Raw genomic sequence first — 23,100 nt, 5'->3', positions numbered from 1 at the left:
TACTGTGAAATATTCACACACGCATGCACCAATGACATCCAAGACCTCTGCATCCAACACTATCATTTCTGTACAGCACTGCATAATTACTGTTAAAAACTCGAGTGCCCGTCGTGTGTGTTTCCAAAGCACCTCCAGTAGAAAGTTCTGTAAAATAATCCACGATTTCAGCATCCAAAATCATCCAGAGCGGCACCCATCACGGCTTTGGCCATGCACACAAGAGTCTAGGCTTGACCACACCCAGCTCAACATAATAGAGCCATGCATGTGAACATGTGGCCAGATACCACAATCCACAAACTTAACATAGTCATCTGCACTTCTACCCAACCCCAGCAACATAACACAGCGATGCATGGTAACATGTAACAGTTAGCAGAATCCACAAACATACCACAGCCTCCGGCACCCCTACCCACTTCCAGTCACTAACTTTTGTGTCACTGCCAACCAACCCTCAAAATCTTCACACCATTGGCCCTACTCACACCAATCTGCACAAAGCAGAGTATCCAAGCACATAGAAGATCCACTTCAATCCTACCTTCTTCTATACCAACAGTATTCCAACACTGCACCCAGTGTCCACACTGGAGGACTTGTCACTGCGCCATCTCCAGCCATACACTGAAAACTGTAGGATGTTCTAACAATGACCACACCCATGGAATCAACAATGGACACAGGGCAGCTCCCTTCCTGTGCTCTATCAAGTCTAAAATGTGCTCCACAACCATTCTTTACAGATCACCACCCTCTGACTGATGCAGAGTCCAAACTGCATTGCTGCGGTGGGTGTGGTCAAGGCCTTGGGTATGCACCCAAGAGTCTAGGCCTTGGACGCACCCACCGCAACGTAATCCAACCATGCATGCCAACATGTGACCAAGTACCACAATCCACAAACGTACCACAGCCACTGGCACGCTTACCCAACCTCTGCACGGTAATACAGCTATACATGGAAACATGCAACAGTTAGCAGAATCTACACACATAACACAGCCTCCGGCACCCCTACCCACTTTCAATCACATACTATGTTGTTACTGGCAACCGAACCAACAAATTGTTCACAACTGTGGCCCTGCTCCCAACACTCTATTCAGTGCACAAAACCAATACTTCACAGGGCGGTACAGTAGTCAGCACTCTGTGCAATGGACACTACCCAAACCCATAAATTATGCAGTTCAACCCTATCCACTTCTATGCACACAATATTAGAACATTGCACCCAGTTGACACACTGCAATATCCAAGCACATAGAAGATGCACTTGCACCCTACCCTCTTCTATACTGACAGTATTCCAACACTGCACCCAGTGGGCACACTGCAGGACTTGTCACTGCACCATCTCGAGCCATACACCGAAAACTGTAGGATGTTCCAACAATGACCACACCCATGGAACCAACAATATACCTATGTCAGCTCACTTCTGGTGCTCCCATCAAACCAACAATGTATGCAATACTGACAAACCACGCACACAAGGCAACAAGGTCGGTGCAAGGCCTCCAGCCATGCATGGAAGGGGCTATGGGCTTACCACACACAACACAACATACCACACGCTATGTTACAATGTTTATGTCATGTGCAATGCACTCACCTTCTGCAATTGAGCTGCCAAGAGTCACCACGGTAAGAGGTCGCTGCACGAGCTATCCTTCTGTAACGAAGGCTAGATATGTTTGCGGCCTGCAGATTCTGGGCTGCCCTCCGTCAATGGAATCTCTATTTCAAACGTTACAATTTTAAAAATTCCCATATTGCAGCACTATGGGGGCTCACCCAACCCCTGGCAGAGTCAGGGAACATCAGAGGGGTGGAATATAGCCCCCAAACGAAACCAAATTGAAATCTTTGGCCAATAAACGTTCAGACTCTGGTCAAGGTCCCTGGACCTCGAGAAGACCCACAGCTTGGTCTCTGGAACTGGTGCCAGGTCTGTGTGAGTTTACCGAGCAGGTACCGGGTCGATAGAACCAAAGCCTTCAGTGTGCTGGCCCGGAGTCAGGTCTGTGTCAGGTCGTTGTATACCCAGAAATCGAGCTTAGGGTCTGTGGTCCTGGAGCCATATTTGACCTTGATCTGTGTGGACCCCTCCACTGTTTGGACCAACATTTGGGCTTTTGTGTAGACATCTGAAATGCACTGCTGTAGTGGTATTAACTAGCCATTGATGGTAGCAGTGCAAAATGGTGCAAGTACCTGGGCATCTAATAGCAGTACCTGGCAAATGCCCAATACTTATACACAAGCCAAACTTGTTGCCTTTGCCAATGCTTCTTTTAACAGGACTTAAGTGAAGGACACACAGAGTGCTTATAAATCGAGTGAAGGCAAACCTGGTTGATAATTCTATTACCAGCCATGTGTTTACAACTCCAATTAAGTCATTAACTCTGAGAAGACTGCTTTGAAAAAACACTGCCAGGCACTTTGAGTGCAAAGTTTGATGATAAGGCTTGTTTAAAGTGAGCTCAGAGAGTTTCCACAAGGAGATGTTTTGGGAGGGGAGGGGCAGGAATTGGGAAGGAATGGCCAAGAGATCATCATTAAATGGTTCCTCCCTTGAGCAGTGAACGAGTGGGCCAATAGCCAAACGCCACCTACAGGCTGTGTCCCCCTCCTCATATGCCAGATTTCTCCCTATGTGTACTCTAATGCAATAGTTTCATCTTGTAGGTGTTGCAAGCGAGCTGGCCTCTAGTTGGTTTGAAGCAGGAGAATGTTGTGGTTTGAGTTCGGTGTTCAGGTCATGCAGTTTGGATGGCGCACCAGGGTCGGCTTGAGTATGTAATCGGGATGCAGTGACCTTGATTATCCGATGGTGGTGTTCTCAATTTTGCTGAGATGTCTAATGTTTAGTTTTGCATAAAATAATTGTAATACGATTGGTTTATTAAAATTGTTGGTTGGTAAAAATGTTAAACCTATTAGGAGATCATTTGCAAGGGTGGGGGCTGCAATTTCGACTGCCTAGGGGCCTCCACGGGGCTTAATCCTGCACTCTGTGGAACTGAAATCTACTAAAACACGGTCCCCTTTGCATCGACTCAAAGTCTTCCCATGATGACCCATTTGCAATACTACAGGGGTCTGCATCCTGTGACTCTCCAGATGTTGGCAACTAATACAAAAGCGAGACTCTAGGGAATGTACGAGAAAGGACACCCCAGGACTGAAAACATAATACAAATATAGACATTCTCGTGTAACTCTGCAGCTGTGCGTTACTGAAAAAAATACTCAATGTGAATAGAAAAGTTTAAATCTTTAATTAAATAACAACCATCAAAAAATGGATAAGTGGAAAAATAACAAAGAGATGTATTAAAAAACATCCCCAAATAGTGACAATTGATTGCATTACCACCACCAAACACGGAATATTTATATTGTAAAATGCCTAATATCACTCAATTTTAATTATGAGTGCAACACTTATTTCTGTATTCATGAATTATGGTCATTGCATCGAAAAAGATGCATTGAAATGACAATGCATCGAAAAAGATGCATAAAAAAAAGGATCGAAATTCTATGTTTTACATTAAAAGTACATATCCATCGAAACTTTTCCATGGAATGGATATGTACTTTTAAATGTAAAAGATAGCATTTCGATGCGTTTATTTTCTACATTAAAACGTTACATGAAATTTCAGCACTGGCCAGCTCCTTGTAACATGTTAATTCTTTTAGTATATTGGGGGGTTACCCCCCCAGACCGCTCGTCCCCCACACCCACCCCCCTTGATCTAACCCTAGCCCTAACTCTAACCCTAACACTTAATCTAACCCTTAATATAAACCTTAATCTTACCCTAGCCCCAACCATAACCCCTAACTCCAACCCAACCCTAACCATCGAAATTCACCATCGAAAATTATTCAATGAATATGCATTTCGATGGAAAGGCAATTCAATGAATAATGTTCAATGGAAAGGTATTTGATGGAAAGACCAGATACCATGAATTATATCAGACAGATGTTGAAAAACTGCCCATGTTTCATCCCTTCTTGTTGATTAACACAAATCACAGGGACTTCCTCAGGGGAATAAAGTACAATGTTTCTTGATAAAACCATTCCAGATGTTGGGCAAAAACTTCCATCAGCCCTAGCCAGCATATTCAATGGTGAATGATCACGAGAGCCCAACACATCTGGAGACACAGGTTGCAGACCCTGGCATAGTGTCTTGCTTTCTGGGAAGGCTCACCCCTCTAGATCTGGCCCCCAATTCTCTCGCTACCCTTCTGGGCATGCTGGTGTTTTGCTAGAGGAGTGGAGGGGAAGCAGGATACATCAGTCAAAAGCCATCAAAGTGACACTGATGTAAGTGACAGGGCTGTGCCCCAATTTTCCCGCAGTACAGCTACACTACACGTCTTTGACTCCGGTAGCTTCGGTACCATAAAGAGGGAGATGTCCAGAGCACCAGAGTAGGGTGAACCATCTGGAGGCCACCTCTGAGAAGGTTTGCTGGCAGGGGGAGCAGTATTAGCATGTGCATGCCTTTATACTAATTTGTTTATCAGAAAAGGACCTATTGGGCAACACAGTGTTTGCGCTAACCAAATAATAAAAACGCCAGTGTTTTATGTAGTGCCATTGTCACATGGAACCTAGATTCAGAGCACTTGGCCACAAAATTAGTCATTGCTAGAGGTTGCCCAGACTATGGTATCCAATCCAGGATGCATGGATGGCACCGTCCTATTCCCAAAGCAAGGACGCTGCAAAGCACAGCAGAGAGAAATCAATGAAAGACAAAAGGCTTCTATTGTCACACAATGTTGTGTTCCAATTGTAACAGCATGCACAGACTTTGAGGTGAGTCAGCCTTGACATTTTGCACCATACACAGGTCGTACAATGAACTTAAATGCATGAGTTTTCACTGAACGTTGTGGGTCCCCAGCAGTCCCTTGGAAGATGTGCACTTTATGTGTCAGATATAAACAAAACTGTGGTGTTTGTTACGGGTGACCCTCCCAATGTGCACTGCCCCTTTAAGGGGATGTGTTCCTCCCACGTGTGTTGCCCCTTTAAGAGGGGCCATGACTGTGTCATGGCCCAAGCTAATAAAAGGAGCTCCTGCAGGCACGTGAGACAGAGCGGCTGCAGACTCCCAAAGAGGAACGACTGAGTCCGTGTCTCATTATCAATGTAGGCCCCAGGCCTACACGTGGAGGCACAGGCCTGCACGCCCAGACACTGAGGGACCCGCATGCTAGGATTGCAGCCGAAGTCCCCATCAGTCAGAGGCCTGGCAGGCCGTGACCCCACGCCAAGGTGCCGAGGCCCATGGCACCCGGGGCCATGCCGGATGTCCATGGCAGCCCCCCACCCCACACATCGTGGGCCTGCACGGCGCTAGCAGAGATAGCGCCCAGGGGCGCCTGCCGGATGACCATGGCAGGCGACCCCCAACAATGGCGACGAGGACCACGAGCCCGCGTTGAACCTTTCTTCCAGTAAGTGGAAAGGGGGAGGAAGAGGAGTATCAAGCCCCACCATGGTGTCGCGTGGCCTGCGCCTCACCGCCGCGACATGGTCGGTGTAGGCCCCGGCTGCCCTGCGGTGAGGTGCACTCTAAGAGGAGCGTCCGGCCCCACCGCGGTTTCGCGTGGCCTGCGCCTCACCGCTGTGGCATGGGCGATGGAGGCCTGGGCTGCCCCGCGGTGTGATGCACACCCGGCGGCGCTCCGCCGCAAAGAAGATAACGGATGGAGCCGCCTTCCCCAACCATGTGGAGGTGGTCTGATCCGCGGCGTCGGCATGGGCGATGGAGGCCTGGGCTGCCCCGCGGTGTGAAGCACACCCGGCGGCGCTCTGCCGCAAAGAAGACAACGGATGGAGCCGCCTTCCCCAACCATGTGGAGGTGGTCTGATCCGCGGCGTTGGCCGCGTGAAAATGCATATGCTGGCGGCACCGTGACGCGTGAAGGGGGCGGTGCCAGCTGATGCACTCTCCTCGTAAGAACAAGTCTGGCGGTGGAGGTGGCCGCGGACGTGGGGAGACAGAGCCTCGCCCCGCCTTAAGGCCCCCACCATCAGGGCCCACGGGGGCTGGATGGTGCTCCGGGAACCGTAGCAGTAAGAAAAAGAGAGAAGACGGACGAAGTGAAGGCGGCTGTCCACCCCTCCCCCGCGGGAGAAGAATGGTTGCCGGCTGCCCTGTAGTGACGATGTCTTTCCCCGCCTCCCCCTCTCGGGAGCCGTAACAAAGAGGTGAGCTGAGTGCCCCTCCCCCACCCGCGTGGACACTACAAAAAAAAAAACATTAAAAAAAAGGGAAAAGAAAGGGGGAGTCGCCAAACAGCTGCCACGCCCCCCCAGAGGCGGCCCCAACATTCACCCGGGCCCTAAAAAAAAAAAAAAAAAAAAAAACAATGAAAATTGCGTCAAAGGAAAGCAGCGTCGGCCGCGTGGGCCCCGCCGCAGTGTGGAAGAAAATCCCTGAGGGAGGGAGCCTGCCCGCAAAACAAACCCCGCCTGGAGAAGGTGAGGCCGCATCTCCCCCCAGGAAGGAGAGGGCTCATGGAGGAGAAGGCCTCAAGGGAAGACAAATTACTAAAAGTAACGGCGGCGCCAGACAAATTACTGAAAGTAACTGCGGCGCCAGTCATCGGCGCAGAAGGGCGTGAAGTGACGGCTCTTCAGTAATCCCGGGCCCCTCTGGCAAGTGGTTGAGGGCAGGATTTGTCCAATGGAACTTCGGGGACACGAGTAATGATGGGAAGTGCTGTGACCTGCACCGGTGGTCACCTCCATGCACAGTGCCAGCAAGAAAACAAGAAGGGAAGCGATGGCGGTCATGTGGCAGTGCATGGATAATCTAAATGCATCAAAAGCGCAGACGCCTGCCCCGGGAACTGAGTAAGACTCGGGTGCCTGCCGACACCATTCACAGAACCCCGCTGTCGACATCAAACTGTCACGGGTGTCCCACGGCCATGGGTGCGCCGTACTGCCTGAAGAACAAATGGCCTCGGCGCACAAACGGTGGCAATTTGCTAATCGACACTCCTCAGAACTCCAAGCCAGGACATTTCAGCATCCGACGCCCAGCACTCTGGACACTTTAGTGACCGGGCCATAGAAAGATAGATCACCCTGACAACGAAGACGTCTTGCCGGTCCTGCAGACGGCCTCGACACCCTCCACCAAGATCCCCTACTGGACCATCGGAGGATCAAGGAGCTGGTGGCCCTGCCGGCCTGCTAGCATCACCCAGGGCCCCACAAGGACTTGCTCCGGCCTGGAGCCGTGAAAGAAGAGCCCAGCCCATCATGGCCAACAAGGAACAGGTGGCTGCCCACACCACGTCCGGCGCCGCGGCACCAGCCTCATCCAGTCAGGAGTGGTGCACTACCACACGTGCGTGCTCCGGCCTGAGGAAGAAGTGACCCCAGTACACCGTAGGTGGCCACTGGATAGCCATGTTGTGATCAACCGGGGACTTCCACCCTCATGTTCATCAGAACCCGAGCGGGAACAGATCAGCATCCCACGCCCTGTGCAGTGTACTCCAGGTCGTTTCATTGTCCTAATCCCTGGGCATTGTACACCGGGATGTCAGCATCATCGAGGGCGAGGACAAACCAACAAGGAGGACTCTGTGCCCGCCCTGCAAGGGGCCTCGACGTCTTGCCACGGAAGTCCCCACTGGACCACCTGAGGACCAAGGAGTGGAGGTTGACCGTGACACTCCCATGAAGAGGTGGTGCACTGGGCAGGTCGGGGTGAGGCCATTCAGTCCAGCGGAATGTGAGCGATCACGTAGGCCATGTCGGCACAGCACTAGCGGCGGGGCAGTAGCAATCCGCCGGCACCACAGCGTCACTCCGAGCACAGGGCGCCTGAGTAAGTTGCACTATGCGGAAGGGACTAAGGACTGTGCACCAATGACTGCCCTGTACCATTGAAGGCTGGTATTGACCCAGCGCCAACCATGGTCTCACCATGGCCTATGTGGGATTTTTCACCCTCACGCCACTCACGGGTCACAGTTGTGAGTACCGGGACGTCCAGTATGCTGGGTGCTGTCAGGTGATCCGAGATGGCGCGTCCCACTATGCACCGGTGACGCGAAATCCCGCAGCGATGCCAGCCAGACAAGGAAGGGGCACTGTAACAACAAGGACAAGGGGAGGTCGACCCACAGTGAGGTGGTCATCTCCCGGCACAGTGCCAGCGGAACACAGCGGAACAAGAGCCACCCTGCCTGCCAGACTGGTGGGCCCAGACAGCGGGTCGCCAAGGACACCCTGCATGCTACGACATCGAAGGTCCGTGTGACTTACCAGCAAACCAGAAAGCCCTGGACCCCAACCCTAGGGGTCAGTACATCAGGGAGAAGTGAGTCGCAGCTCAGCATGAGGGTTTGTGCGCCCGTGTGCGGTCCTGGTGGAAGGAGACATTTCGGACCGGGGAACATCGCCGGAGAAGGGGCAGGTGATGACCGATCACCCCATGCCCGATCAACAGCACCGTGCCCCGCCAACAGCCCGAGGAGAAGCGCGATGACTGGTGACCGGTGTCCCGCTGATCAGCTATGAACATCAGGGAACGAGGCCGATGTGGCCCCTAGTACCCCAAGGTGCGGCTTTGCCAGCCATGGACTGTACTGTCACTGGACCTGGACCCGGGAAGTGAATCCTGAGCTGACGCCAGTAGTAGGCGAGATGATATCCTGCGGTCCTACGATTGCGTACAGAGGACTCTTGTAATCTGGTGCATTGCCGCTGTGGACCTGTATATTACTAACATGCTTAGAGTGGTCTCCGTAGTGAGCCATAAGGTGAAGCGGTGGCCCCGCATATACGAGGCGTACATAGCGCCAGCCGCAGAACATGGTGTTTTTGTTAATGGTTGCAGGTTCTAACCCCAGGTTAATAAAGGGTTTGTAAACTGTGGGGAAATGCCTACATTCCACCGGTAGCTCACCCCGCGACTGTTTCCCCGCGGAGAAGGTTTAGAAGTGTTTGGTGTGATGTTTTGTTATCATTTTGAGTTATTTATGCATGTGGCTGTGTCATAGCTTAGCATGTGGTTGTTTCAGCAGGGTCTGAAGCAAGAAGTAGTTTGTCGCTCTGTAACCACTGGGACGCAAGTATGTTCAGCCACGTTTGTTTGTTTGTTATGAAAAAGGAGGAGTGTTACGGGTGACCCTCCCAATGTGCATTGCCCCTTTAAGGGGATGTGTTCCTCCCACGTGTGTTGCCCCTTTAAGAGGGGCCATGACTGTGTCATGGCCCAAGCTAATAAAAGGAGCTCCTGCAGGCACGTGAGACAGAGGGGCTGCAGACTCCCAAAGAGGAACGACTGAGTCTGTGTCTCATTATCAATGTAGGCCCCAGGCCTACACGTGGAGGCACAGTCCTGCACGCCCAGACACTGAGGGACCCGCATGCCAGGATGGCAGGCGAGGTCCCCTCAGTCAGAGGCCTGGCAGGCCGTGACCCCACGCCAGGGTGCCGAGGCCCATGGCACCCAGGGCCATGCCGGATGTCCATGGCAGGCCCCCACCCCACACATCGTGGGCCTGCACGGTGCTAGCAGAGATAGCGCCCAGGGGCGCCTGCCGGATGACCATGGCAGGGACCCCCAACAGTGTTCATACTTCATAACTATTTCCCAGAACTAAGTCTCGCGTGGCTGCGTCTAGAGGACGTCCCTACTGGTTCAGCCTTTGTTCCCCAACTCTATATTCGCTGGAGATCTTACACCTGGAACCCCCCTCAGTCTTGCTTCATGTGTAGTTCTATACTTGGTCCAGACCTTAGTGGATTCACTGCAGCATCCAATTTAACGCCCTGATCTATCGAACTCAAAGCAGAATTGACACTGCAAATCTCGATGGACAGTCCATCGACCAGGGTGTTCAAATGGATGCTGAACACTGGTATGCTGCAGTGGATCCACTAAGGTTTAAAATAAATAAATATGTGTACGGACGATCTGAATTTAGAAGTTGTGTTAGTAGATGCAGGGACATGATTAAAGGTGAAGAGTGCCTTTTCATGGTAAATGTGCAAATTAATAAGATCAAGCATGAAAAGGCACCCTTTCCTATTTAATCATGTCCCTGCATCTACTAAAAAAAAACCTTCTAAATTCACATATTCCGAACAAATATTTATTTATTTTTAACAACGCACATCGCCACATTCTCAATGAGTTGTCGTTGTTTGTTTGATGTCGCGAAGGCCTAAATGATAGCCTAGCATGTGTAGTCTTTCATTAAATTATAGGTCACCGAGCGATGCTGCGAGGTGTGGTAAGCGCGGAAATGCAACAGGGCATGCTGAAAGATCTGCAAAAATGCAGGGTTCAGATGGGTCAGGCACCACTGCCATAGCGACGGTGACCATGGCACACAACAACAAAGCAGGTGCATACAGTACCCTAAGCACTTTCTCTACCCCCAGTGGAGCGCAATGTTGACTTGGCAAGCGAAGACCTCCCACTGAAAAGACTCAGAGACTCGTTTTACGTGGGTCGGTGTTACCTCTGTTAATACTGCCAAACTGAATTACTGTTAACGCATGCAGAAACAGTAAGTTACCGCATGATCTAGGGTTGATGTAAAACAATGGTTTCCCCATTTTGGAGTGCTGTTGTACTCCATTACAGCCAGGGCTTTAAGTGGGGCGAGGCTAGCCGGGGCCGAGTCCCAGCAGGCTCCAAAAGTTCTGTCTGAGACGGTGCCCTGCTAGGGCCCCCTTAAGTCCCCTGCTAACCCCAGCCCACCAGGCGGCTTCACGCCAAGGCCTTCTTTTTAGAGACTCAGCTGTCGTTTGTTGGTCCGATTCGCTGTCATCCACCCCTTTCATCGGGGAGGGGTGATGATCTCTGCATCTCTAATGAAAGGAGTGAATGGCAGGGGGTCAGCGACTCAGTGAAAAGGTGAGGCTTTTTTTGTAAATCCTGAAGCTCTCCTGGGAAAGGTCCAGACTTTACAAAAAAAGCCTCACCTTTGATTGTGTCGCCGACCCCCCGCCAGACACCCCTTTCTTTAAAGATGCAGGAATCATTACCTTGCACCGCAGGTGACAGGGTGATGGTACGCGCCCAATCTCTCGTGAAAGGGTGCCTAGCAGGGGGTCAGCGCTGTAAATTAAAAACCAAAGGAACACTTACCTGACCTGAATGCTGGCAGGCCACGTCCCCTAAGAGCCCCACCTGAAGTCTGCTCGGCACTTAAAGCACTGATTACAGCCATGCAGTATTACCACATGAAGCAATGCAGCATTGTACCTGCAAGCAGGGGTTTTTACACATGTGGCTTGCAAAACCCATAATAGTGCGAAGCGGTAAAACAGAAGCAATTCGGTAGCACCTCGAATTCGGTCCCACCTTCGGTGTTACTATTACAGAGCAATTCATAATGAGGTCCTTAGAGTCAAAAACAGGCTAGTCAGAGAGCGTTGCCTAGCTCGCGGTCTTGCTACAGAGGCCGGTCAGGGACACCTTTAATCGTGCCTGTACGGCGCCTGGTATGCACAGCCACCGCAGGTGTTCTGAATGTGTAACATCATTGCCATACATGCACCATCTCCATTATGACCTGCCTCTCCCGCCTGGCAAGCACAGCTTTGATGGGCTTGCCCATCTTCAGGCCTGGCACCTTGCAACAGAGGCTTTGCTAGGGGGTTAATGGGGGGGGGGTCTGAGGGGGCTATTGCCCCGGGCCTTTTGGTTGTAGCCCCGGATAGAATCTCAGAGGTTACAACCAAAAAGGCTAACTAGCCCCCAGTCCCCACAGTCCCAAAATTAGCATAGCCCCGGATCTTTTCCAGACCTAGCAACACAACTGCCTTGCAACAATGACACCTGTGTAATCCATCTTTTTGGCACTCCATCACTCGTCCCCCACCCCGTACCCTGTGGGCTTCTATTAATATATGTTTCACTTCAACACGTAATTCCAGAAGTCAGAGGAGGACACCTGAACTCCCCCATTTCCCCCAAGCAAGGCTTTTCAAGAGCCTCCCCGTCTACAAATTCATTGGTCGCGCCATTTCTGACTCTACTCCTATGTCTGCCCGGAGCGCTGAAAGAGCCTTTGGCAGTCTTCCATGACACCAAAGTCGAAGTGGCTTGTACATTCAATACATTTGTCATTTTCCATCTCAGCAGGTCTTATTGTTCATTTCAACATCTCGAGAGCTTTATGTTTTTCAGAACAATAGAGGATATGGTCTAGTGTTCAGGGCATATGTTACCGAGATAGCTCAGCAAGCTGAGCTCTTACCGCTGAAATGTTTTCATACTGCAGGACAGTGGTTCGAAACCTAGCAGGGTTCCCTGGGCCCTTAAACGTTCAGGGGTCTAAAATCCATTACACTAGGAAATAATGGAAATAATAACACTTATTGCTATAGTTCTTAGAAGCAGTAAGAACGTGTCAAGAAGTGCTATGTACACCATGATGTGTGTATGAGAAGATGCCCCAGGGTTAAGCAGAAAGTTGGTAAGTATGAATATCATTAAGCTCTATGTCATTATTTGTATTTCGTGGTGTGCTTTTTGTGTGTGCCACAATGGAACCCGATAGTGAGGAATACTAATATTGTGTGACCAGAGGCTATACTATTGACCACACAGCCATATCACATCTACCGATAGTGAGCCTGGGAGCACAAACCTATTTTAATATACAATTCGGAAGAGTAAGTGGCTGAAGAAGGTATGTATTCTAACTCTGGGGTCCTAGGGTTGAAAGAGCGTACTGATGGATCACCAGGGCTCCCCTCGTATGCAATAACGGTGGCCGCCATTTGCCATACTAGCTGGTACAAGCTGCACGCACGAGAGCCCTTAACAGGGGCGGCATCACCGCTATTGGCGAGCACAGCCATCAACGCCATTAGCACCCATGTGCTTTGCGTTTCTCTTTAGTAAATGGGTTTGCACACAGAGTGAAAACCCATTCACCCCAAGCAAAATGACAGAACTAGATGGCGCCATAAAAATAGCCGAAGGTTTTGGTTTAAGAGAGAGCATCCGTTTTTGTTTCCATGACCGCAAAAAAGCAGAAGAACGACGCGCGGAGGCATAGCGAGGGGCACGTGTTTTAATGTTCAATGTTCATTTAACTTTGGGTGATCGAAATGGGAGTGGGACAATAGGGCTATTGGGGATTGAGGGAAGCCAGAGAGAGCCGCTGCCACCTTCACAGTACTTAATCAGAGCGCACTCACGGATCGGCTAGCACAACATGTTGCAAACGTTATTTACAAACACATGTTTCCCTTCTGCTTAGGGGCATGGGAGCAAACGGCCGAAGGATAATCGATCCTGGGAAGGAAGTTAAAACCGGGGCAAATAAGAGTACGGCTTGTCTGATGATAACCTGACTGTTCCCTGTAACCGGCCTGTTGGGACATGATCCATGCCCTGCCAACGTATCAGCCCGGCTTCATAGAAGGGTTCTAGCGTATGTGGCCACCGCAATGCACCCAAGAGCTGGGCCAGTTCTTATGATGTTGATGTAGAGGAAGGGAATAGGAAATTGCTTCACCTGCTGCTACCATGAGTCCAGCAGACTCCATCTAAGAGGGTGCTAAGTGCCAGCATTGCAAGAAACCACGAAATATGCGATTATACAGAAAACTCTTCTATAAAAAGCATAACTGGATCGCAATGTGTCTGGAAAAGAGGCAAAGGCATGTGAGAAAGCTGACAAGAAGCCCACAGGGACGCAGCTACTAGAATGTTCAAATCAGACATTTGCCAGAGCATACATCATTGAAAACAGTGAGGAAGGATATGCCCATCACACTTAAGGGTGCTTTCTTACCTGGGGGGAAGGCATTGGGCTGCACCATGCCAAGAAACACGTGCACCATCTGGGAAAAAACCTGAGTGCTCCCAGATGGTGGGTCTGGATATGGTCCATAGGTCGGAGAGGTAAAGTTCTGAAATTCCATGGCTTCCCGTGGATGTCCCAAGTCTGCAGAGATGCCCGTCCTTGGCTGGGGCACAGGCAAGGCCGCCTGGAAGTGTAATTTACAACCAAAAAAATGCAGTTGCCAGTTCGGTGACTAGAGCCGCTCTGTGGCTGTTTGTTTCTTGATTTCGGACTTGCAGCTGCAGAGGGTTTTGTCGTGTCCTTCCTTCTTCGGGGCTGTAACCTTTTCCACCCGGTCCTTTATGTAGAATGCTAATGTATGACAGCGTCCCTCTATCTCATCTCGCCCAACGCCGCCCAGAGCACCCCTGCAATGCAGAAAAACAGGATGGGAGTTAAAGAACTTGAAGATGAGGCAATGCACCAGGAACACACAGTTGTATCTATGAAAGGGCGCAGGGGTTACGTTACCAAGTGTATTTGGAATCCACAGTGCAGACACACGAGTCCAATTCCAACCCTTACACTTGAAAAAGACCACGCCACGGAGCCACTGCACAAAGTACTGTATAGATTGATGTGTTATAGTGCACGCATTGCTACATGTCTTTCCACATTCAAATGTTGATAGTAAACATTTTTTTCTGTATTCATGAAGATCGTTTTGATCATAAACAAAAGTTAAAAACCGGTTTACTTTGTGTAAAGTCATGGTAACTAGCTAGCTAAAAGTGTACAGCACCGCAAAAGCACACAAACGTTAATAAATAAATCGCGCTTAACTTAAAAAACACCAAGGCCATACAAACCGAGTAAAAGGCTAAGTTAGACAAAACAATTCTTTAATATCGAAATTTGCCAATTCCATTGAGAGTTTTGTTGTTGAAATAGTTGAAGTGTTGCCAACTTCAGGAAACAAACAGCAAATAAGATAATTTGTAATCATTTATGTTAGGCTGTTTTTATGTAGTACGACATCTTCCATTTTCATGGCTTCCTGGAGCTGCCGATGGTCTTTGGGAACAAGACACGGTACATGTAAGATGTGCTCGCATTCCAAGGTAATAAGGGAAGTGGTGTTTGGGTAGTTGGCAAAGGGTGGTCAGCAATTGAGCCTTATGCGATTGCTGTGTGCCCGTGTTGGTACCAGTTTATTCATTTGGGAGTGGTTTCTGTAGTGCAGCGTGGTCAGACTTTCAGCCTTCCGCAATTTATGGGTGTCAGTTTGTGTGTTAACTAGGTTTGGTTCAATAGCTCTGTTGCTTTCCATTACCCTTACACCCACTGTTTCTTCCCCCACTTCTTCCAAAATCCACCACATGTTCCTCCCATTGACCTCTGAAAACGGCTCCCAATGTTTTCTCTGCCACTCAGCCCCTCTATCTCTCGTACCCAAATAAATACATTGTATAGAGTGGGAGATCGTAAGGTGGGCGAGGAGCTTCCTGGGGACTCCCATAATTCCCTTAAGTAAAGTGCTTGAGGTTCTGGGCCCAGTCAACAACTGCCACAAGATACAAATCTAAGGAAAGAAGAAATGATCACCTTTATAGTTTTCCAGATTCGGATTATGGGTCAATGACATGGGCGCAATTATAGGAGGGATAGCAGTTTTTCTCCCCCCGCCCCATCTTTTGGAGGGAGGGCAGGGAGGCCACAATCACCAATTATGTAATTGGACAGCGCGAGCCCAGCTGTGGTGCCCAGCAAGGCTTGCGCTTTCTCATTACATAATGCTGAGATGCCTGGCAGCCGCGCTGCAACACATCCAGGGCCGGGATGCCCTGCGTGGCTAAGTCCCTCACCCTGGCTGGCCTGACAAAGTCAGCAGCCAGGGTGCTGAATTGGGTGTTGCAGGGCCTGGAGCCTGTGCTGCCACGCTAGCAACAGCACTTCCAGGGACCGCGGCGCAGATAATCGCTTTCCGGCTTTGTGTTTGTGCGACACACAGACCGGAACTAGGAAGCTCATTTAGCTTGCTGGTTTCTGTCTGGAGGGGCGTCAGTGCGAAGAGGTTAGGTCAGTGTACCATGAGACGTGGCTTGGGCGGCATTTGAAAGCAGAGCAGAGGTACCTTTTTTAAAAATAATGTTTTAAAGTTATGTTTGTGTATGTTTGTTGGAGGGCTGGGCTGCGGGCTGACCCTAGTGAGGGCGGGTGTCACATTTGGACAATGTGAGCAGAGCTCACAGTACAAAGTAAGACCCCAGGTATGAAGACACATTAACAATAACAAATGGTGCATTCTCTGTGGCAAGCCACAGCTCTGCAACACCCCTAAAATTAGTCTTGCCACTTTTCAAATGGTACTAAAGCACCACCATCCTAATTTCAAAATGAAGTTGGCGGAAAGTGCGCCCTCCCCAAGTAAAGTGGAAAGAGTCAAGCTGAGAAAACCTGTGACCCAAAACGGTCGTACTCTGCAAATTCTGTGAAATGAAGCTGAGTGGTATACACATTCCAAACATGGAAAGAACCATATGGGATTTCGTGTTAAAAGCACACTTTTAGGAGCCCTGTATAACTTTTCCCACTGCCACCAAAAATAATCTTCACCAAACTGGCAAAAGTATTTCAAGTTTTGCAGACACTTTTTCAGGACGGTTTGGTGCAAATGAGTAAATGGGTGTCATGGTTCAGGTTACAGGACCCCAAAAACTGCTTGACTTACCGAACTAAGCAGGGGAGTATCCAGCATGGTAAGAGTGTGGTGGGCAGAGGGGTGAGCAAAGAAATGCAGTGTGTGGAATTCCTCATTGGGACCCCCAAACCGCCCACCCCCGCCCAATCTACATTTTTGGTAACATTAGTGGAAGATGGCATTTTAACACAACAAAAAAAGAAAACTGCAGGATTATTCCAGATGCAGGAAACTCATCTATTAGAGCTCTGTCCAAGCCCTCAGAGGCAAAATACATGCAAACTTCCTAATTATTATGAGTTGCACCAACAGAAGGGACTTCACAGAAAAGGACATTACAAAGTGCATCCGTCTTTGATACTTGGAGGCACCATGGAAGTGACTTTAGAATAAGTTGCCACAGATAAGCCAAGTGACAAATAACTTTGTGGTGCAAAATACCTAAATTTCTCTATTGTTATATGTAGAGCAGCTCTATAGTCATTAGGCTTTTCCATTATAATACCATGATACATTAACATAAGCTTTGAAGTGAATCAGAGTCACTTGCAGAGCTGCAGATAAGGCACAATGTGATTAAATGATTTGCTCAGGATCACACACTTGGTTAAATGGTGAAACTGGGATGTCGACAATTTAAGCGACCGCGCACATCTTTCCAGGTTTAGTTGATATAGATATTTATTAAGGTTTTGCTTTACATTTCATGTGCTTAAATAATTTATAGCAATGCCTTGGAAGCAGATCACTTTACATAATAAACTAGCCTTTCATAGTAAACTAACCATACACTATATTTATTATATTATTATAACATGTGACAAAATATTGTCATAGAAATATGTTGAGTGATGGGAGTATGGCATTAGTTTTATTCTCCCCATTCTGCATGCAAAGTCACAATAGCATCATGTAGATTAATGTTAGCCTAAGAAATCCCCTTGGGGTTTAAAGCCATAGTCATTATTTCATAAAGCATGCTACATTATGCACCCTTCTCACTTCTGATCACTCCCTCCCATTCACATTTCTAAAAGGGACAAAAGTCCCTGCTAATAGTACCCACCTCCTTCCCATCAGTGCCTAATGGCTCACATTGTAATGCTCTGTTGATACAGAGCAACGTGAGGACCCTCTGCTGCACGGAGCTCCTTGGGACATCGTCCTTGCAGCAGGACACCTCTACCATTCGGAACGGGTAAGGTGTCCTGCTGCCAGGATAATGAGCGTGCTGAGCAGGAATTGCTCAGCACACAGTGTCCTGCCAGCGGGACACCTTTGCCGTTGGGCACCTTCTTTGAGATGCCGAACGGGAGAGGTGTCTCAATGACAATTGTCCCGGTCTGGCTCTTAAAAGAGCCACAGGGGGCAGCTTGCTCCCCTGCCTCTCCTGCTCGGTACTCCACTGCTTTGAGCCATTTGAACACAGGAAAACATACCTTAATTTTAATCAGTCAAAATCTTGTAGAAAATAATCTATCAGCACGTACACATATAAGGTGCTGTGAAGAACCCAAGTTTGGAGATATACAGCATTTAAAAATTGATACCAAATATACTTGGCCACCCACTGCACTGCATTAACCGATGGCTTTTGTCTTTCAATGAAAGGAAAAATCAAGGTAATTGCTGACATTCCAGTGAATCTGTTCCTTTCGGCCATGACTTTATAGTTCAGTTAGGTCAAGTCAATTTAGCCCAAAGTTTCAGGGATCAGGGGGTGATAAAAGTCTGGTCTGCTCAATGGACGTTGCACCATTGTTTCCATGTGTTATTGTATATGTACATATACATGTGTGCACACAGTGTATGTCAATAGAGGTGCTGAGTACATTTGTGTGTGAGTGAGTGTATGCAAGCATATGTGTGTTGACTTTTGTGTCTGAATGAATGATAAATAATGCATTGTTTGTATGTTCTATTGTAATTAAGTTTGTGAATGTTAGGTTGTGTCACTGGGTGCATGGCAGGCTGGCTGAAGATGTGTGGGGGCCCAATTGAATTAAAAAAATACGTCACCACTATTATGAAAGTTATAAAAGAGCATCAGCAATTGACTCTTGTTGTGTAGTAGTCTAGTGTTATCCCTCAGGGATTTAGGTTGCTTGACCGAGGTACAAAATCACGGCGGAATTGACTATAGTAATTTTCTGAGAATACGTTTTTACCTCAGTACAAAAGCCAAACCCATGTCCCCCCAAACCGCCAGTACACCCATAAACCCCCCTACTTACCTTTTCTCCACCCACTGCCTCTCCTGTACCCTGCAGCGTCAGATCCATCCATCTAACGAGGGTCGAATCTGATGCTGCAGTGTTCCTTTTTCTTCTTTTTTTTTGTTGGGTCCCCTGCCACCAATGCTGAGGAACCGGGGGACACCCCTTTAACCCAAGCGCTTCATGTTTGGTATATTCATCTTCAAACTAATGGTGGTGACAGAATTCAGTCAAATCTACCATTCAACCTCATTTTTTCAAACAATTTGGCCGAAACGGTCCCTAAGAGCCACCATCTGCCCTCCCTCCACCCCACACCTGTCCCCCCCAACATTTTCAGCAAAGTTACTCCACTGGCACCAAGTTATAAAATGTAAATTGTTTTTTTAGATTTGAAAAACTAGAATTCACCATTTTATGATATTGTTAAGCCCAATTATCTAATGAAACCTGGACGTTTGGTTTGCCTTTTGTGACCAGTTGGGCCGCTCTCCCTCCCCTTCTTCCATTTTATCAATCATGGTATCTTGGAAGCCTCCTGTTTGCAAGCGGCGTGTTACAAAACACCAAATCATTAAAAAAACAAATGGGTATAAACTGCAAAATGCATCCATTCTTTAATGCATAATACCAGGATCTGCGCCCTACTCAGAGAAGCAGCTATAACAGTGAACCAGCACAGTATTGAAACTATTGGGCCCAATTTACAAAGCCTGTTCTGTGCATTGGAGATTTACGAGCAGGGTTCCTAGTATGCACTTTCCATATCCACATAATGGACCTATACATTATGCAGGCTGGCCCTCCCATGCATGGTGCTATGCAGCCGAGTCACCAATGCATACACGTGCAGGGCTGGACTGGGAACCCAAAGAGGCCCTGCCCTGGATTTTTTTTCCGAAGTGGCCCATATTACACATTTTCGGCAAGCCCACCCTTTCCATATGGGGAAATTTGGAAATGGCACACAAAAGAGTTCCAGGGGGCAGAGGCCTACCGGGAAATTTCCAGAGTTGCCAATAGGCCAGCCCACCCCTGTACACGTGTTCGTCTTTCGGATAGTAAGCAATGATGCATTGGCTTTCAGCCTCCCCATGGCCGGATGGCCAGGCTTCTGCTGACATGAGCAAGGCGTGGCCCTTACACCAATGAGGGTGGCTGGGAATGCCTCTCCGAGGACAGGCCCTTGGGGCCTATCGCTTCGAATGTTTGTTTTTCATTCCTACCTTCAAAAGGGCAGTAGGCATGGAGATATATACAGTGATGCTCATGCAGTTATGCTCCCCACCACCACCAGAAGGTCGGTTGTAATCATTCCTAATTAAGTAATTGGAAATAGTTTGTAACTTGCATGATTAATGGAATGACAATATCCTCGGTTCCCTGTGGAGAGGTGCAGGGATTCGATTCCTGTCCCTCAAGTGCTAAGGACGTGTATGCCATGTCCTTTCCACTATGTTCCAGTGCCAACGATGGCACATACAGTGCACATATTTTCACATTTCATCTAAATTAAGGTTAGCACTGCGCAAAATGCCTGCTACAGTGAAAGGGCGAATAAGCATGTCAAACTATCTCATGATCTCAGAATTGAACTATGTTACTACTCATACAAGACTGACAAGCAAAATATACAGCAATTAATGGCGCAAAACAAGATAATTTACATAAACTGACCTCAGTTACGAGTTGCAAAAACCTCTCGGCCAATAAAATAAATAGTAGCCTAAATGGTAAACAATCATTGACAAAGCCAACCATTTTGGCTTTTGTGTCACTCTGGGATAGGCATTTGCCAGGCACTGCCATCATGGGAACAGCTGGCAAATGGTGTCCGTACTTGAGCATATTATGGCAGTGCCTATAAAATGCCTACTTAAGAACCAAAACTGTTAGCTTTGCCATGGTTTGCTTATAATAGGAATTCAGTGCAACACACAACCAAGGAGACACATATTGCTTATAAATCAAATGGCTGAAAGCAAACCTGGTTAAGACATTTTAATTACACCAGGAACTGGTTTATTATTGCAGGTAAGCCACTGACCTTCAGAAGACTGCTTAGACATAATATTGACATAGTTACAGAGCTAGCAAAAGACATCCCAAGGGGTGTGTTTTGGGTGGGGAGGGTCAGGAAGGTGGTGGAACTGGAACGGCTGTGGGTGGTGAATGGGTGGGTAAAAATCCAACCAACACCCACAGGCTGTGTGTTCCTTCTCGCAACCCATCTCTCTCCAACTTCACTTCACTTCACTTCCCATACTAATAGTTTTTGGCTTGCAGCCGCCTAGTATACCAAAGTAAAAAGTAGCTTATAGTTCATGGTACTAAACAGGACTTCAAAGCTGCCACCCAATAAAATATTACACCTCTTTGAAAACACAAAAATTCCCAAAACAGCAGAAAATGAAATATTAAAATGTACTAGTTTCGCACAACATGGTATAAGGAAGCCATGGGTAATAACTACATAGCTGACCCAATCATGCCTGGCAGACATCATTACAAGAAATACATTTGTTTTGGTATTTGTGCGTATATAGTGTGCACTCAGCGCATGCGTTACAGAGAACAAGATGGGTACATTTACAAGACAATCCCAGAGAAGTGGTCAACCAGGAACAGCGGACCCTAAGCCACACCTAGGTTGGAATTCCATACAAATCATGGTCTTCTGTTCCTTTCTGAACTGCATGAGCGTTGCGGTGTTCCTGATCGCAACTGGGATGGTATTCCAGGATGCTGGGGCATAGCAGCCGGTGGACTGTTTCCTGATCATCTCCCTGCGTGCCAGGTGGTACGTTTGGCATCAAAATAGGCAGGCGTTCAGGCAGTGGTTGCCTTGTATGTGATTATGCCCTTCTTTAGAGAAACTCCTGGTGGTGGGGAGTGTGGGGATGGGGGGAGTAGCCAGAGCAGGTCACGCAAAATGAGGGTAATGTGGTTGGATCTTTGGAACCTTACATTTCTGCAGTGGTCAGTGCATGGGAGAGCCATGACAAACTGAATAACAGATTTAAAATCAAAGTAACCTAACAACAAGAGCAGTAACCAGAGAAAACAGAAGGGACACCACATTTGGGAAATTACACTGGCTCCCAGTAGCCTCAAGATCTGATAGATTTTTCGAAATACTTTCATCAACAATCTAAACTACAGAAAAGATAAAGTGTGAGTATTGTGCAATCCACTTTCTTTTTTTGTTTCCCTGCAGCATATAGCACAAGGGACAAAGTTCCCCTACAATATGTGACATGAAGGCAGAGTTCCATCATATGGCCAAAAAACTCCAAGGTGCCCGGCAATGTCCTTTGTACACACAGCAGATGGTATGTCATTAGTTATTAAACATGGCCCCACTGTCATGCCATTTCATTCTTGATCTTGTGCTCAAGCCGATGATAGAGATACCCCAGGTGTTCTCATGCAGAGTAAGTGTACAATACGTATGGTAAAAACAAAGCACAACTTGCCTTGTGCTGCAATATTTGTTCAGACTTAATACAGTGCATCACACGTTTGTTTTGTGGTTTGCGGCAAGTAGAAATATGCCATTAGCTGACAGCTGCCCTGTATTGAACGCCAGCAGTGCACTAGATAAGCATACAGCTCTATTTATCATCGAATGACTGAACTGTCAATTAGAGTTCAGGAGAAAAGAATCTGAAAAGCCGAATCCATTTTTAATCTGTTCTAGTCGCAACTGCTGTGTGCTGGCTCAGACATCACCATGACATCACATCCCAGTGTAATAAGTAATCAGAAATGTTTAGTGCTCCAGGTCAATACTGACGTCACCTAGAGTGTAAAAAGAACATGTTTTACATATGTGTACAGAAGTGTTTTAGTTTCCATGCATTTTACAGTACTAAACACTGATAATTGGATAATTCTCAAAGAACAACCAATCAGCCCCCTGTAATGCCCGCCAGCAACAATTCCAATGAAAAGTACACCTTATTGCCCCTCGGTCGGTGAACTGGGATTTGAAAATCTCTGAAAGAAGCCAAACAAAGAGAGATATTGCAAACATCAAAAACAGATTATGAAACTAATTCATGACACTATGCCCAAAGTAATTTATCCCCCAGAAACCACTGTGAAACACTGTTCGGCTAGAAAAGAAAAAGGGTGTAGCTTCATAACAGATGGTGCTAAAACTCGCCTTAACATAATTAAGACTTTCTGCCACAATAGATCTGAAAAGAGATCACTATATTCACAGCCAGCAAGGCTTCGTCTCATGTACGTTTAACATTGCTTTAATCTTGTCTGCAGTGACTCGTTTATCACTTTGAACTAAAAAACTTCATAGTCATAGCCCAAGATTAATTGGCGGCCCTAAGACTGTCCC

General features: G+C 47.9%; 1 protein-coding gene across 5 annotated transcripts in view; it reads right to left on the bottom strand.

The window, feature by feature from the left end:
• Nucleotides 1-23,100, bottom strand: part of LOC138473098 (prominin-1-A-like) — a 1,012,351-nt gene that overhangs the window by 746,571 nt on the left and 242,680 nt on the right. For 4 of the 5 annotated variants that reach the window (XM_069611612.1, XM_069611614.1, XM_069611613.1 and 1 more), the window contains one exon: nucleotides 13,836-14,254. In XM_069611612.1, coding sequence (XP_069467713.1) covers nucleotides 13,836-13,965 — 130 coding nt within the window. In that variant the 5' untranslated portion in view covers nucleotides 13,966-14,254. Of the gene's footprint in view, nucleotides 1-13,835; nucleotides 14,255-23,100 lie in introns of those variants that run through there. The other variant, XM_069611616.1, reaches the window with a different exon arrangement.

Source organism: Ambystoma mexicanum, chromosome 8 (genome assembly GCF_040938575.1).
Source record: "Ambystoma mexicanum isolate Mex_15411 chromosome 8, UKY_AmexF1_1, whole genome shotgun sequence".
Classification (NCBI taxonomy): Eukaryota; Metazoa; Chordata; class Amphibia; order Caudata; family Ambystomatidae; genus Ambystoma; species Ambystoma mexicanum.
The sequence above is the reverse complement of the archived record's forward strand: the minus strand, read 5'-3'. Positions and strand labels throughout refer to the sequence as shown.